The following is a 15964-nucleotide window of genomic DNA, read 5'->3' as shown; positions in this document are numbered from 1 at the left end:
GTGGGGCGGCTGGTCGTATGCGAATTAGTGGGCCGGCATGGTTTCCAGGGTCCGGTGCAGGTCGACGGGTCAGCAGGCTGGCATTGTCTAGCTATACCTTATGGTCCTCCCTGTTTATTACATTCTCAGACTGATCATAGGCTGGTGCATCCAGGCCCATCATAAGCGAGCTGCGAATCTATACACAATAGCACTTTTTTCTTTCTAGCACCCAGCCTGTGGAATAATTTGTCCTTATCTCTTTGTTCTGAGCTAGACTTAAAACTTGCCTATTTAACATTGTATTTAACATTTCCTAGGATATCTAGCTATTAAATATATGTTTTTCTTTTCCTTCCTGTGATAATCCTTGATTGAACGTGTCTGAGATCTTGTTTCAAATGTGTCTTTCCTATTTTTAATATGACATTCTTTTCTCTTCTTTTATTTAAATTATAAACCACCTAGACTTGATTATTTTCAAATTAGACAGTATAGAAATGTTTTAAATAAACATGAACATATTCATGCTGGATACCTTGAAAACCATATTAGCTAAGATCTACTGAAGGCCCAGGCTGAGAACTATTGCTCTAACTTAATAGGTTTTGACAGTGTCTTTGTGCATTAGCAACCTATGCTTTTTACTAAGGACACATGCAATAAGAGAATGATATTTAGGAATGTGCATTCATTTTCGGATGAATAAGAAAAGGTGACAAATGCAGGCACTTTGCGTTTGTTTCTCTATTGCTGAAGCAAATGAACAGGTCCACAGTTTTAAATGAATTGCCATTCATTTCATTTTGTTTTCAGCAAAGATGCAGCTGCAGGCATGGACATATTAAAGCCACTCTGGAAGAAGAATGGAAGGGGGACAAGCCAAAAGCACAAAATATGTCAGCTTATTATTCTGAAACTCTTTGACAAGCAGCCAAAGAAGTGTAATCCTGCTCACCTTATCCAAATGCCATGGGTGATGTCAAGCAGCTGAGCAGGAGGAGATACCACAGGATCAAGGCAGAGCACCATTTTCTCGTAGAGTTTCAGAGAGAAAAGAGATCCTATAGTTGATCCAGTGCTTCAGCAAAATATTTCCTTGTTGGAGAAGATATTAAAAAAATAAAGTAAAAAAAATCATCCAACGAGCACATAGTTCTCAGACTAAAGCAGATCAGCTTCAGGAGCAGAACAGGTGAGTTTTCACAAATTTTTAGGGTTCCTGGCTGGTTGCTCAATAATAATATGAGACTTAGAGAGTGATGCATATTACAGAGAGGTCTTAGTGACTCAGATAACCATCATAAACAGAATAAAAGTGATTTGTACAAATTTCTCACTCTCTGGATGCACAGAAAAGGATTATCTACTACAACTACCACTTCTTTTCATTTCCAAAGTGCCACTAGGTTATGCAGGGCACATAAAAGATAGTCCGTGTTTCACACAGCTTACAATTTAGTGCAATCAAGTCATAACACTTAGGGAGGGAAGGCATGGAATGGTGACTGAAGATGAGGGAAGGTAGTTGAGACATCTAGGACCAGGAGCAGCATGAGTATAGAGGAAACGAGAGGCATTTTAGGAGCATGATTTTATCTAGTCCACAGCCAAGCTAAAGAGAAATGTCTTTAAGAGCACCAAGAGTTGCATCTTCCATTGCAGTTATAAATGAACAGTTGTTAGATCCCATCTCCACAGAAGAGCAAAGGAAAGCAGGATGGGACAAGGTGAGGGAACAGAAGACCAAAAGCAAGTAAAGCCAACAGATCATAGTAGCAGGTGCATTCATTCCCTGATAAGAAGTGTATACCACTGATTTTGCAAATATAGAAACCTAATCAACTCTCCTGTGAAGGATTTCCATCAAAATAACTGTGTTGGCATTGCCGTGCTGGAACTGCTAGTGTGACTTGTAAACAGGGGAGTTAATCTGCTGTTTTGTTGTACTATTGCTAGCAAAAATATATACGACTGGTAAAATTTAAATTAAATATGCTCAGAAAAATAATAATAATAATTGTGCCCAATATATAAATTGCAAAACTATATGGATGGACTAGCATATTCAATCATTGTTCATCAAGACAACATCAACATAACCATCATATAGTATAGTATAGAGACAATACTTATCTCTGTACGATGTCCACTTTCTTCTTTTTGCCTCTTGATGCAGCTTCATTCATCTGTATAAATTCCATCCATAAAAATTATCTTCAAAAACATACATATAAAAACATTCTAGTCCCAACATAGATCTATGTTTCCCAGGTAGGCCAACCAGAAGGAGCTGCCTTTCAGCAGTTTTGAATTGAATCCTCTGAAGAAGCATCATGGGAAACATAGATCTATCTCACAACTAGAATGTTTTTATATGTATGTTTTTGAAGATAAATTTTATGGATGGAATATATACAGATGAATGAAGCTGCATCAAGAGGCAAAAAGAAGAAAATGGACATCATATAGAGATAACTATTGTGTCTGTACTATATGATGGCTTTGATGTCATCTTGATGTGCAATGATTGAAAAATATGCCAGACCATCCATATAGTTTTGCACTATATATATTGGGCACAATTATTATTATTTTTCTGAGCACATCTAATTTAAATATTACTAGATGTGGAGATAAAAACAGTAATGGAATTCAAACATGCATGGGATAAACACAAAGGAATCCTGTTTAGAAGGAACGGATCCACGAAATCATAGCGGAGATTGGGTGACATCACCGGTAATTGGGAAGCAAAACCAGTGCTGGGCAGACTTCTATGGTCTACGCCCTGATCGTGACTGAATAGATATGGATGGGCTTGAGTGTAAATTTTAAGGGGTTTTGGCATTAGCTCCAGAACCTTTAGTACAAGAAGAGTGCTGGGCAGACTTCTATTGTCTGTGCCCTGAGAATGGGAAGGACAAATCAAACTCGGGTATACATATAAAGTATCACATACCATGAAAATGAGTTTATCTTGTTGGGCAGACTGGATGAACCGTACAGGTCTTTATCTGCTGTCATTTACTATGTTACTAAATTTTTGATTGTAATTGAGCTTGTTTTTTTATTATCTCCTGATTTTGTTGTTTGTTTTATTGCTAGTGCCACTCTAGCTGTTATCGATCAGTATAATCACCTTTAGTGTTACCATTTAACCTTTTCTGTGCTGCCTTTGGATTTTCTCCCCTTAATAATACATGAAGGAAATGATGACTGCATCATTTAACCTTTTCTGTGCTGCCTTTGGGGTTTTCTCCCCTTAATAATACATGAAAGAAATGATGACTGCATCATCTCCCAGCCTCCAATTACCAAATGTCCTCCAGGATACTATTTTCTAAGCTCCAAAATTGTATGCGCCCAAGACCTCAGGTTATCTTGAGTATTGATGGCACTTAGAATGATAACATGCTCTTGGAATTCCAATGGCAATAAACCCCCTACCGAACACCAGTGCATAAACTTTTCAGATTTTTCATTCTCATTGTCTTGGTGTTTCAATGCCAATGTTGGTGCTGCTTGTGCTGCTTGTGCTGCTTTGCTCCTTCCCTCCATACCCTGGGATCTTTGTGCCAATACTAGTGCCACTTTATCTCACACCCAGTGTACTGGTCTGTTCTTGACACTATTTCTTTATTGATTTCACATCTTATGATCTGATTGTCCCAGACACCGTGTTTGTCAATGGTCAATAGTAGCTCCTTTCTGACAGCCAGAGGAATGGTATACATGAATATTTAGGATGTGTTCCAATCTTACTTTCAAACAAGGGGCCCTAGTCTTTTTATATGGTCTTTCAGGCTTTGCTGTTAGAATCTCTCAGACAAATCTGTTAATGAGGACACTCAGATATTTCTGCATGAAATCCTAAAAGGGGCTTATTTTCCCAGAAAAGTGACCATGACCCAACTCTCTTGGTGCTTCTTCACCCCATGCCTGAAGATTCTGGGGTCTTCATGCCATTATTGATGCCTCTTTGCCCTGTCCCTATGCCTCGAGTTCTTCCTTCTACTCCTTGTCTGCTTTGTCCCTCTTTTGGTGGTCTGGAGTCACAGGATAACTTTCAAGATTCTATATTTAGTCTCCGCTGAATATGTTGGTACTTTTCCTTGCTGCTGTAGTATTATTATTATTATTATTATTATTATTGTTATTATTACTGAGCTACTCATAACTATATAGGCTACCTCCTTTTTTTCTTCTATCTCTTCATTCTGTCCTTTCCTGTCCTATTAAAAAATGGAGTTCCTTCTTCCTTTTAATAGATTTTTAGTGTTGTAAACTACCTAGAAGGTTTCAATTGGGCAGTATATCAAATTTTAAATAAACCTGGAAACTTGGAGTCTTCATGCTGCTCTTAGCGCCTTTTGCCTTTCTTTTGTTTCCACCTGAGCCTTCACCACCTCCTCCTGAATGTGGATTTTATACTGCTTGCTGTTAGCCAATAAAGCCGGGCTGAAGGGAAAGAGCCATTTATTCTTGATAGTCTCTCCTCTTAATTTGGTTATAGCTTTTAATTCCTTCTGTCTCTGTAGGGTCCTGAGAAAACTGGCACTTTGTAGCCCTCCCTGTCCAATACCACCAAGTATGTAATGCCTATGTTTACTAAGGTGTGCTATGGGAGCATTAGCATTTTTAACGCATATAAATGGTTTACATGCGTTAAACACTATTGCACCCATAGAAATGTATAGGCGCGTTAGCGTTTAATGCGCCTTAAATTTAAAGGTGCGTTAGAAACGCTAACTCACCTTAGTAAACATACCTCTATATCTGGTCATCAGTCTCTTTTTCATCTGGAAATCAGTTACACAGGAAAAGAACAGTGCCCCTACTACATATATAAATATGTTTATTAGCTGAATAGTACACCATCTACTTGAAGAGTTTAATAACCCTACTCATGCCTACATCAGCAGTCACAAAAACTTTACAACAAATAAAAATAACAAAAAGAAACAAATGAAAATAAAACATAATAAACCATAATGATACTAGTAACAAGATGTTCATATAAGTACATACATACACAGCAAACCAACAATAGATGCATAATTAAGATACTAGAACATAACTGATCGCATAAGTAACAGATTAAAACAATAAAATTTACAAACAAAAATCGTACATCCAGTGTTTGATAGGTGGTGTGAGGCTGTTGAAAAACAAGGTACCAAAAGTAGGGTTACAAATAAGAAAGATAAAGGCTATGAAAATTTAGAGGGGTAAATTTGGGCAACTGTCACTTTTTAAAGTTTTGCGTACTGTAGGGTCAAAATAGGACAAAATTTTATTTGTAACTTCCATTGGATTACAGAGATATAGATGTTTCAATTTTGCTATTTTTCAAATGCATTTTTCCAAAAAGTGTACTTTTTCATTGATAAACATTTCTCATTTTTAAAGATGTAGTTAGTCCATACCTGAGGCTGAAATTTTGCAGGATTATGCAGTTCGTGTTCCTCTATTTTGTGATATAAATAAATCACATACCCCATTTTTAGTACCTTTTCGTTCAGCGGGTCACATATTGATTAGCATGGAATGGCACCATGGGACCTATTAATCACCTGATGGCAGGAAATAGTCTATGGAACAAATTACCATGTGATATTTGAGAAACTGCCTGCTACCATACACTTAGGAGAGCTGTCAAATCTTACTTATTTTCTCAATATCTGACAGGCGTTAAATTAGAGATTTTATGCTATTCTTAATTCTATTGTAATTAAATGGGATTTGTCCCATTATTATTTTAGCTGTAATCCACCCTGAGCCGTATTCTGATTAAGCAGAATAGAAATGACCCGATTAGATCAGATTAGATTAGATTGACTACAGTTGTGCGTGCCAAGTTTTACTGATGTTTTTAGAAAATTAGCTATGCTTTATATCTATAACTACATTTGGCACTGTAAGAAAATTGTTGACTGTGCTATAACAGTAATAAATCACTTCATTGGCTCTTTGTAGTTACTGAAATTATACTATTAAAGGGTAGCATTGTTTAAATGCATGCTCCAGTTATGTGCAAGTTAAACTTTGGACCCAAGGTCTTACACGTAACCAGAGTGCACTATACTGTAATGTAAGGCCTCAACATATAGTCAGTACGAAGTGTTGCATGCATTGTATTCCAGGCCATGTCCAAAAGGCATGCTCATCACACCTGTGCATATGTATATGATGTTCTGGAACTCCAACAAAGACACCATTGCCACGTGATACATAACATTGTGTGGCTCAACAGGCTCTGTAGATATGGAATCTGAGGACAACTTGTTTGGCATTGTCTATCACAGACCTTTTTGTGTTAGGAGACCACAGGCATTATGAGCAACTTCTAAGACCCTAACAGCCAACTGCAGGAAGTAACAGCAGAGGGATCAGGGAACCGGCGGAGCTGACAGCCACGCAGGTGCTCCCTGCACCCCTCCTGTAACGTGCACCCAGGGCGGAACGCCCCCACCATCCTGCCCTTGGTACGCCACTGCCAGGTACCCAGAAAACTCCTGGGCACAACAAAAGACCAGGATATTCAGTGCCAGTTCACAGACAGGAGTTAACACTGAATATGTGAGTTTAACTCAGCCCATGCCACAGGCTGAATATTGACCGGTGTGTATTTACCTTTTCCAGATCCATTGTAGAAGAAGTAGATATCAAGCCAACACCTACAGTACTGTGTGCTATTTGATTATAAGATAAGAGAAGGTGAAATAGTTACACAGTTTCTCTCACGCAACATGGAACTATAATCCTTACCGTTCTTCTGATTTGATAAAGATTCCTCGTCAGTATTTCATATAAATTGTCAAGTGACTCAATAGGAGCTGGTTCTATAGTGGGCACAGAAATGTGTTGGATGCTCCTGTAGAGCAAAGGAAAAGAAACCAGGCTCTTTATCGGTATCCAAATGACAAGACCAGCAAATGCATTCATAAAACTGCTTATTTCTTTTTTTATTCTCTGTTCTATTCAGTTTTCTGCACTTTCTCTTTAAGCTCATTAAGGGCTTCTTTTATCAAGTCATGCTAGCGCCTAGCGGCTCCTGATGCGGTAATGTCGACAAAGCCCATTCACTTTGAATGGGCTTCATTGGCATTGCTGTGCAGAAACCACTAGCGCGGCTTGATAAAAGAGGCCCTAAGAGATTGACACAGTCAGTTCAGGCTAGTATGCTGAAAAACATGATAATGTGGAGGATAGCTATATGTATTAGTTATATCAGAAAGTCTTTACTGCCGCTGCCGAAATGCTTATTGTTATTCACTTAGAGGTACAAAGCTGTGGCAAAAAGTGGCCTCAGCATGTTCTTACACAGGTTTTTCCTGTGCACTAAGGCCATTTTTACCACAGCCCTAAAATGTATTTTGTATTAATGGCCTTGCACAAATATTGTAAAAGATAAACTAGTACAAAATAATCCACTAACTGAAAAATAACTCTACCTGAAAAATGTATTATAAAGGCTTTTGAAAGTTGTTTAAAAATGGAAGGAAAAGCCTCAAAGAGCTCAAAATCTTAACAGATTATGGGGGTCTTTTACTAAAGCTTAGCTTGAGTTATCTGCAGCAGGGCCCATTTTATTCCTATGGGCCCTGATGCAGATAACTTGAGCTAAGCTTTAGTAAAAGAACCTCTTAAAAATGTAAACATCCAATAGATCTCTTCTTCATCACTGGCAAAAACCTTCCAGACAGGGCCGCTGAGAGACTGGGCCAGAGCCAGGGCAAGGCCACCCTAGGGGCTCCGTCCCTGCCCCCCGAGGTCACCGCCCCCACCCTGAGGTCACCACACCCCCAAGGCCACCGTGCCGCAGTCCCCAGTCTGCACCCGCCCACCCCCGGTCCCATCGACAGCCCCCCTCCGTCCGACACCAAGCCAGGCCCCCTGCATTCAAATCACAGCGTCTCACCTCCGTGTGAAAACGCAGCAGCGGCAGATCGCCTCCCTTCGGGCCTTCCCTTCCTGTGTCCCACCCTCATGGAAGTTACATCAGATAAGGGCAGGACACAGGGAGGGAAGGACCAAAGGCAGGCAATCTGCCACTGCTGTGCTTTCACACGGAGGTGAGACGCTGTGATTTGAATGCAGGGGGCCTGGCCCAGTGGTGAACGGTCGACGGAGCTGAGGGCGGGCGGGTGAGACTGGGGACTGCGGTGCAGCGGACTCAGGGGGGAATTTTGTCCCCCCTACCCCCCCTCTCGGCGGCCCTGCTTCCAGACAAAAACTGTGTATTATCTTTTCTTTTATTCATTTTTACAGTATTCAACATTCATAGTGCAAAAAAAAAAGGAAGAAAAAGCCTCAAAGAGCTCAAAATCTTAACAGATTGATCTAAACAGATCCAACAGATCTATTCTTCATCACTGGCAAAAAAAGTCCTGCACTTTATATGAGTTTCCTTGAAATAAGTGCTTTTTTGTTTTTGCACTATGAATGTTGAATACTGTCAAAACTGAGAAAAGAAAAGAAAAAGATAAAGAAATAATATAAAGTTTTTGTTTGGAAGGTTTTGCCAGTGATTAATAAGAGATCTATTGGATCTGTTTAGCTTTTTAAGGGGTATGTTTACTAAGGTGCGCTATAGGTTTGTTACTCTTTGGGGGTTGTACATGGAATCTTGCTATTCTTGGGGATTCTAGAATTTTGTTACTCTTTGAGGTTCTGGAATGTTGCTGCTAATTGGGTTTCTGCCGGGTACTTGTGACCTGGCTTGGCCACTGTTTGGAAAACACGATACTGGGCTAGATGGACCATTGGTCTGACCCAGTATGGCTACTCTTATGTTCTTATGTAATGGTTGACGCACGTTAAACACTAGTGCGCCCATAGGAATCTATAGGTGCATAAGCATTTAATGTGCCTTAACTTTAAAGACGCATTAAAAATGCTTATGCACCTTAGTAAATATACCCCTGAATCTGTTAAGATTTTGAGCTCTTTGAGGCTTTTCCTTCCTTTTTTAAACAACTTTCAAAAACCATTATAACACATTTTTCTGATAGAGTTATTTTTCAGTTAGTGGATTATTTTGTACTAGTTTATCTTTAGTGAATTTGTTAATCCACACTCTATCTTTTGTTTCTGTTGTTCACGCACAAATATTGCCATTAGCACACAGCCATTTTTTTTAATTATCACATGAGCACTTACCGGCCAATATTTAACACTATTTAACCAGCCTGGCTGTTTAAATAGCTTAATATTCAGTGCAAGATAACTGGCTATCTCAGCTGACAATTACCACTTAGGGCCAGATTCTATACATGGTGCTTAAAAATTCCACATGGAAAACATTTCCACCTAAGTGTATTCTATAAGTGGTGCCTAGATTTAGGTGTGGTATATAGAATATGCTTAGCTGATATCCTAGCACCTAAAACTACGTGCATCCATTTACACAACAATAATGTGGTGAAAATCCTGGTGCGTAGATTTAAGTGCAGAGGGCCATATTCTATAACAATGCATGCAAATTTTGGAACGCCCAAGAAACACCCATTTCCCTGCCCATAACCACGCCCCTTTTTGCCTGAGCACATTGACATTTAGGCGCAGCGCGATTCAGAATATGCTTAGGGAGTTGTGCATGTAAATTCTAATTCTTACAAATTACTGCTCATTATTGCTTGTTAAGTGCTGTTAACAATGCTGAATGGCTTGTTAAGCCAATTAAGTTACACATGTTATTATAGAATATGCTTGGATTTTGGTGAGGAATGCTAAGCACGCTATATAGAATCTGGTCACTGGCTATATCACATGAAATAGCCAGTTAGTGCCACTATTCATTGGCTGACTGCCTAAGTTTAGCAGCCAGATAGACCCACATAAATAGCAGGTCTCTCTTTGGCAGATATAACTTAGTCAATCAGCCGATGAATATCAGCTTAACTGGCTATGGGGTCCTTTTACAAAGGTGTGCTAAAAAATGGCCTCCAGTAGAGTAGGCACGGGTTTTGGGCGCCCGCAGAATCAACTTTCAGAGCACCTGTAAAAAATGCCTTCCCCTCCCCCTCCTGAAAATGGACATGCGGCAAAATGAAAATTACCGCACATCCATTTTAGGTCTGAGACCATACTGCCAGCCATAGACCTGGCTGTAAAGAATTTGGGCAGTAATGACCTATGTGCATCAGATGCCACTTGGCATGCGCCCACTATGCCCACCAGAAAATAAAAAATATTTTTCAGACGCACGTGGCGGCCATGTGCCAAAAATGAGATTACCACAAGAGCCACGTAGTAGTCGGGCGGTAAGTCCATGTTGGTGCACGTTGGGCGCGCGTAGGCGCCTATGCTGCTTAGTAAAAGGGGTCCTATGTTCTTAGCAGCCAGAAAATCTAGAAATTCAATTCCGGCCACCTGATATGGCCACAGCATTGAATTTCTGGGTTTATCGCCAACCACAGGAGTAAGCCGAGCTCCCTCCTGCAGTCTCAATATCGGCCCCTTAATGCCACCCATTTTGTAGGTGTGGCACACACATTTTGAAGATACTGCAGAATGCCTGAGCACATCTCACAGTACTCCATTTATAACTGTGTTTGGCACTCGTTAGCACCTAACACAGCTTAGTATAAAGACCTTTTAGCAATCTAGACTAATGAATACATACAATGAAATTCTGTAGTATCTTAGTTCTGAGTATATTTGTAGTCTCTACTCAGTCAGTGAGAATGCAATTATTCTACAATGAAGGATTTATTTTGGGGGGTACCTCAGGAATTGGTCTTATCTGACATTTTAACATGAATATGATCTCAGTACATAAGAACATAAGAGTAGCCATACTGGGTCAGACCAATGGTCCATCTAGCCTAGTATCCTGTTTTCAAAACAGTAGCCAAGCCAGGTCACAAGTACCCAGCAGAAACCTAAATTGTGGCAACACTCCATACTACAAATCCCAGGGCAAGCAGTTGCCTCCCATGTCTGTCTCAATAGCAGAGTAGAGACTTTTCCTCCAGGAATTTGTCCAAACCTTTTTTTAAACCCAGATACACTAACCGCTGTTATCACCTCTTCCAGTAAAGAGTTCCAGGGCTTAACTATTCATTGAGTGAAAAAATATTTCCTCCTATTTGTTTTAAAATTATTTCCATGTAACTTCCTCGAGTGTTCCCTAGTCTTTGTATTTTTGGAACGAGTAAAAAAATCAATTTACTTCAACTCATTCTACACCACTCAGGATTTTGTAGACCTCAATCATATCTCCCCTCATCCGTTTCTTTTCCAAGACTACTAGCCTGTTTAGATGTACAATATAGACTATTCGCCAGTAATCTACAATGTTTTACCCTGGTAGGGGTATTTAGTCTGCCGCTATAGATTTTCTCCTTGCTTGCTTCAATTCAATAAAAAGCTGGATGACTGCAAATAGGTTCATTTTTAATCTGTCAAAGACTCAGGTATTAGTACTCTCTGGACTAATTTTCCTAGAGTAATAGTTGATTCATTTTTATCTTTATGCTCACAAAATACGCCCCCCCCCCCCTTTTTACAAAGCCGTGCTGGTGGCTGCTGCATGGTAATGCCAACACAGCCTATTCACTTTGCATGGGCTGTGTCAGCATTACCACACCAGCAGTCACTACTGCAGCTTTGTAAAAGGGGGGGGGGGGCGTATTTTGTGAGCATAAAGATAAAAATGAATCAACTATTACTCTAGGAGGGGAGTAAGTGCTATCCAAAGGACTGTCAGAAGGCTTAACAATCTATTATCACTAAAAAACTTCACTACTACTTAACATTTCTAGAGCGCTACTAGGGTTACGCAGCGCTGTACAAATATCATTCAGCTAACACCTAGAGGAGTAGCCTAGTGGTTAGTACAGCAGACTTTGACCATAGAGAACTGGGTTTGATTTCCCCCTACAGCTCCTTGTGACTCTGGGCAAGTCACTGAACCCTCCATTACTCCAGGTACATACAGTTGTCTAAATACAAGATATTTAAAAATTCATTGTAAACTTATGCATGAACTGAGCAGCAAGTGACAGTAAGATTTACCAGGCCTGCCCAGATGCCACTCTCTCAATAAAATTCCTACAGCTTATATTCACCAAGCCAAGGATACTTACCTTAAAGATGGAGTTGATGGGATATAAGATATATGGCCTGCTTCTGCTAACTCAATAGCATGTTTTTTCTCTAGCTTCTGATACAGACGCACAATGCTGGAATGTGGATAGTTGTGGTCCCTGATAAAAATCTTCCGTAGGTACTTGTCATTGATAGATTCCAATCTGTGCAAGAAAAGAAGTGGAAGAAACACTGAAAAGTTTGCAGTCACACTGACAGATGAATATTACCCTCTGGAGCACTGTTGTCCTTTCTCATGGAGTGCCGACTCCCTCTCCATTCAGGATTGATTCAATACAAAAAAGTAGACCCAAACATTTTAAAACTTTAACTTAGAGTCAGACTGGTCAATATTCAGCCAATGGTAGTCAACGCATTTTTATGTACTGACCGTCACAGGCTAAAGTAGAACTGGAAATTCAATGCCGGACCCTGTCCGGGCACTGAAATTAAAAATTCTGGTCTCACTGGGCATGCGCTAGACACAGGAACTTATGCAGGTCCCAGCCAATATTGATCCGGGACCCACATAAGAGTGTCCACATTTTCCCAGCCCCTCCCCCTCCCCCAGCAACAAGGTATCACTACTACTAGAGGTTGTGACAGCTGTTTTCAATCGGGAACCGCAAAGAGCAGAATTTAACAGATCAGCAATTTTAGTTTTCAGTACCATCCAGTCCAGGTGATTTATCACTCTTTGTCAGTTTGGCTCAGTATGTCTTGTAGTTTCACCAAGATTTCTTTCATGACATGACCCCTACCTCCCCTAAACTGGGGTGGGTGAGGTGGGTAAGCAGCTGGAGCAGCAGGCAAAATGATGATTGCACCTTTCCAAATGCCCCTCTTCATACTCTTAGTTTCCACCCACCTTAACCACTGCCTCTTAGACTTCCCCTCTTTCCTAACTGTAGTTACCCCTCCCCCTCTCTATCCTTGATTACCTTCCATTTTCTTATCCCTGTTCTAACCTCCTTAGACCTACCTATGACCCCTCCAAGTCTCTAATCCCTTCTTTCCTACTTGCTTCCCTTCCCCCCTCCCCATTAACCCAAAACCCTTTCCCCAGCCATGCCAGGCCACCCTTGAGGGGCCCAATGGATAAATATTGGTTATTGTTGAGAGTGGTCAGTCTGCAGCTTTTGTCTCTCCTGAAGGTGGCTCCATCAGTTCGCCGGAAAGGACTCACCCTCCTATGCCTATACCAGCCTTAATGAAGTCTCTCAAGACGCAGTTCCTGTTGAGGCTGGAGTACATGGTGGCGTGACTGGGACTAAGATGGATTCTATCTTGGTGGTTGCTAAACCTAAAGTTGTTTTTCCCGTTACCTTGGTGGATGTTTGTATCCCCCAGGTTAGTCAAGACATTGCTCTTGAAAATATTTGGTCAGTAGTCTCTAGAACTGAATCCATGATTTGATCTCAAGTGCACCAACTTTATACCTTCACCCAGGAATCTGTGGTGAAATTTTAAGAGACTGACAAACATTTTTCCTTAATGAATAAGAGGCTCCAACAAATTGCTACTCTTCCGGCAGCTGGGGCCTCTACGATTAAAGATAATGTCTGAAATGCAGAGTTGCATCAAGTCTGACCAATAAATTTGTCTTTTTAACCCTTGTTTTTGAGTGATTGGTCCACAAATGCTTTTTTTCATTTTCTTTTTCTTTTCTTTTGTTTGAGCAATTTTGCAAGGGAATCATCTTCATCTTGTTTGCTTTCACCAATATTTAGTGGCATTTAACTAGGCAATGCCTCTGAATATCGGAACTAATCACATATGTGGAATCCAGGCAGTAGAAAGGCAGTCCGGAAGTGGAGTCAGAGAAGAGACGGCAGTTATGCAGGTACCAGTGATATGCAGTGCCGCTTCCCACATAGCTAAGCAGATAGATAGGACTTAATAACAACCAGCACTTATACAACTTCTAGGTTGCCACTGCTGTGACCCCCATCCCCATTCTGATTCCGCAACACTACCCCTGGTTCCAGTCCCCTCCAATCATTGCTCCTGCCCCCCTCCCACAGACTCCCAGCTCCTAACTCTCCCCAATAAAAGCAGCACTCACTTCCTGGTTCCACCCCAAACTAAAATCAGCCCCTGAGATAGAACCCCTCCCAACCCCCCCAACACAAATAGCACCACCTTCCCAAATCTCTTCCCCCCCCCCCCCCCCCCAAGATAGACCCACCTCTTTAATCTCTGAACACCAGCAGCATTCACCGGTTCCCACAAAAAATCACACACAGACCCAGAAGCAACCTGGGCCTACCTTACAACTTCCCTGGTGGTCTAGGGGGTAGTCTGGGCAGGTCCGATGTCCAGTTGCTCCTGCTCATGCAGCGTCTGATTTCAAAATAGCAAACTCTTGCACTAGGCTCATGGTACTACCGTTACCAACCTGAACTAACAACTTATAGCAGCAGCTTCAGAGAGCATTTTCCATCTCACAGATAGGCTGCAGAGAATACCTTCTCCTGCTTTAGACTTAGCCTGGCCTCAGAATGACATCCTATAGTATATCTCCTATCAAACTGAGCTCTCTTTTTCATCAAGCACTGCCATTTCCTCCCCTCACCCTCCCCACTGACAGTTTGAACTTCGTGGGTGTGGCTTGGATCTCTTTCAGGGAGAGAAAACTAACAACTTATAGAAGCAGCTTCAGAGAGCATTTTCCATCTCACAGATAGGCTGCAGAGAATACCTTCTCCTGCTTTAGACTTAGCCTGGCCTCAGAATGACATCCTATAGTATATCTCCTATCAAACTGAGCTCTCTTTTTCATCAAGCACTGCCATTTCCTCCCCTCACCCTCCCCACTGACAGTTTGAACTTCGTGGGTGTGGCTTGGATCTCTTTCAGGGGGAGAAAACTAACAACTTATAGCAGCAGCTTCAGAGAGCATTTTCCATCTCACAGATAGGCTGCAGAGAATACCTTCTCCTGCTTTAGACTTAGCCTGGCCTCAGAATGACATCCTATAGTATATCTCCTATCAAACTGAGCTCTCTTTTTCATCAAGCACTGCCATTTCCTCCCCTCACCGTCCCCACTGACAGTTTGAACTTCGTGGGTGTGGCTTGGATCTCTTTCAGGGAGAGAAAACTAACAACTTATAGCAGCAGCTTCAGAGAGCATTTTCCATCTCACAGATAGGCTGCAGAGAATACCTTCTCCTGCTTTAGACTTAGCCTGGCCTCAGAATGACATCCTATAGTATATCTCCTATCAAACTGAGCTCTCTTTTTCATCAAGCACTGCCATTTCCTCCCCTCACCCTCCCCACTGACAGTTTGAACTTCGTGGGTGTGGCTTGGATCTCTTTCAGGGGGAGAAAACTAACAACTTATAGCAGCAGCTTCAGAGAGCATTTTCCATCTCACAGATAGGCTGCAGAGAATACCTTCTCCTGCTTTAGACTTAGCCTGGCCTCAGAATGACATCCTATAGTATATCTCCTATCAAACTGAGCTCTCTTTTTCATCAAGCACTGCCATTTCCTCCCCTCACCGTCCCCACTGACAGTTTGAACTTCGTGGGTGTGGCTTGGATCTCTTTCAGGGAGAGAAAACTAACAACTTATAGCAGCAGCTTCAGAGAGCATTTTCCATCTCACAGATAGGCTGCAGAGAATACCTTCTCCTGCTTTAGACTTAGCCTGGCCTCAGAATGACATCCTATAGTATATCTCCTATCAAACTGAGCTCTCTTTTTCATCAAGCACTGCCATTTCCTCCCCTCACCCTCCCCACTGACAGTTTGAACTTCGTGGGTGTGGCTTGGATCTCTTTCAGGGAGAGAAAACTAACAACTTATAGCAGCAGCTTCAGAGAGCATTTTCCATCTCACAGATAGGCTGCAGAGAATACCTTCTCCTGCTTTAGACTTAATC

The 15964-nt window shown here is 41.3% G+C and overlaps 1 protein-coding gene across 1 annotated transcript in view; it reads right to left on the bottom strand.

Annotated features, from left to right (window-relative positions):
- LOC115474990 (sodium/hydrogen exchanger 2-like) overlaps positions 1-15964 on the bottom strand; it is a 105993-nt gene that overhangs the window by 27583 nt on the left and 62446 nt on the right. Inside the window, exons 8-10 of the mRNA XM_030210732.1 lie at positions 12075-12239; positions 12004-12026; positions 6751-6824 (exon numbers count right to left, since the gene is read on the bottom strand). Coding sequence (XP_030066592.1) covers positions 6751-6824; positions 12004-12026; positions 12075-12239 — 262 coding nt within the window. The remainder of the gene's footprint in view (positions 1-6750; positions 6825-12003; positions 12027-12074; positions 12240-15964) is intronic.

The sequence above is a fragment of the Microcaecilia unicolor genome, chromosome 7, assembly GCF_901765095.1.
Source record: "Microcaecilia unicolor chromosome 7, aMicUni1.1, whole genome shotgun sequence".
Classification (NCBI taxonomy): domain Eukaryota; kingdom Metazoa; phylum Chordata; class Amphibia; order Gymnophiona; family Siphonopidae; genus Microcaecilia; species Microcaecilia unicolor.
The sequence above is the reverse complement of the archived record's forward strand: the minus strand, read 5'-3'. Positions and strand labels throughout refer to the sequence as shown.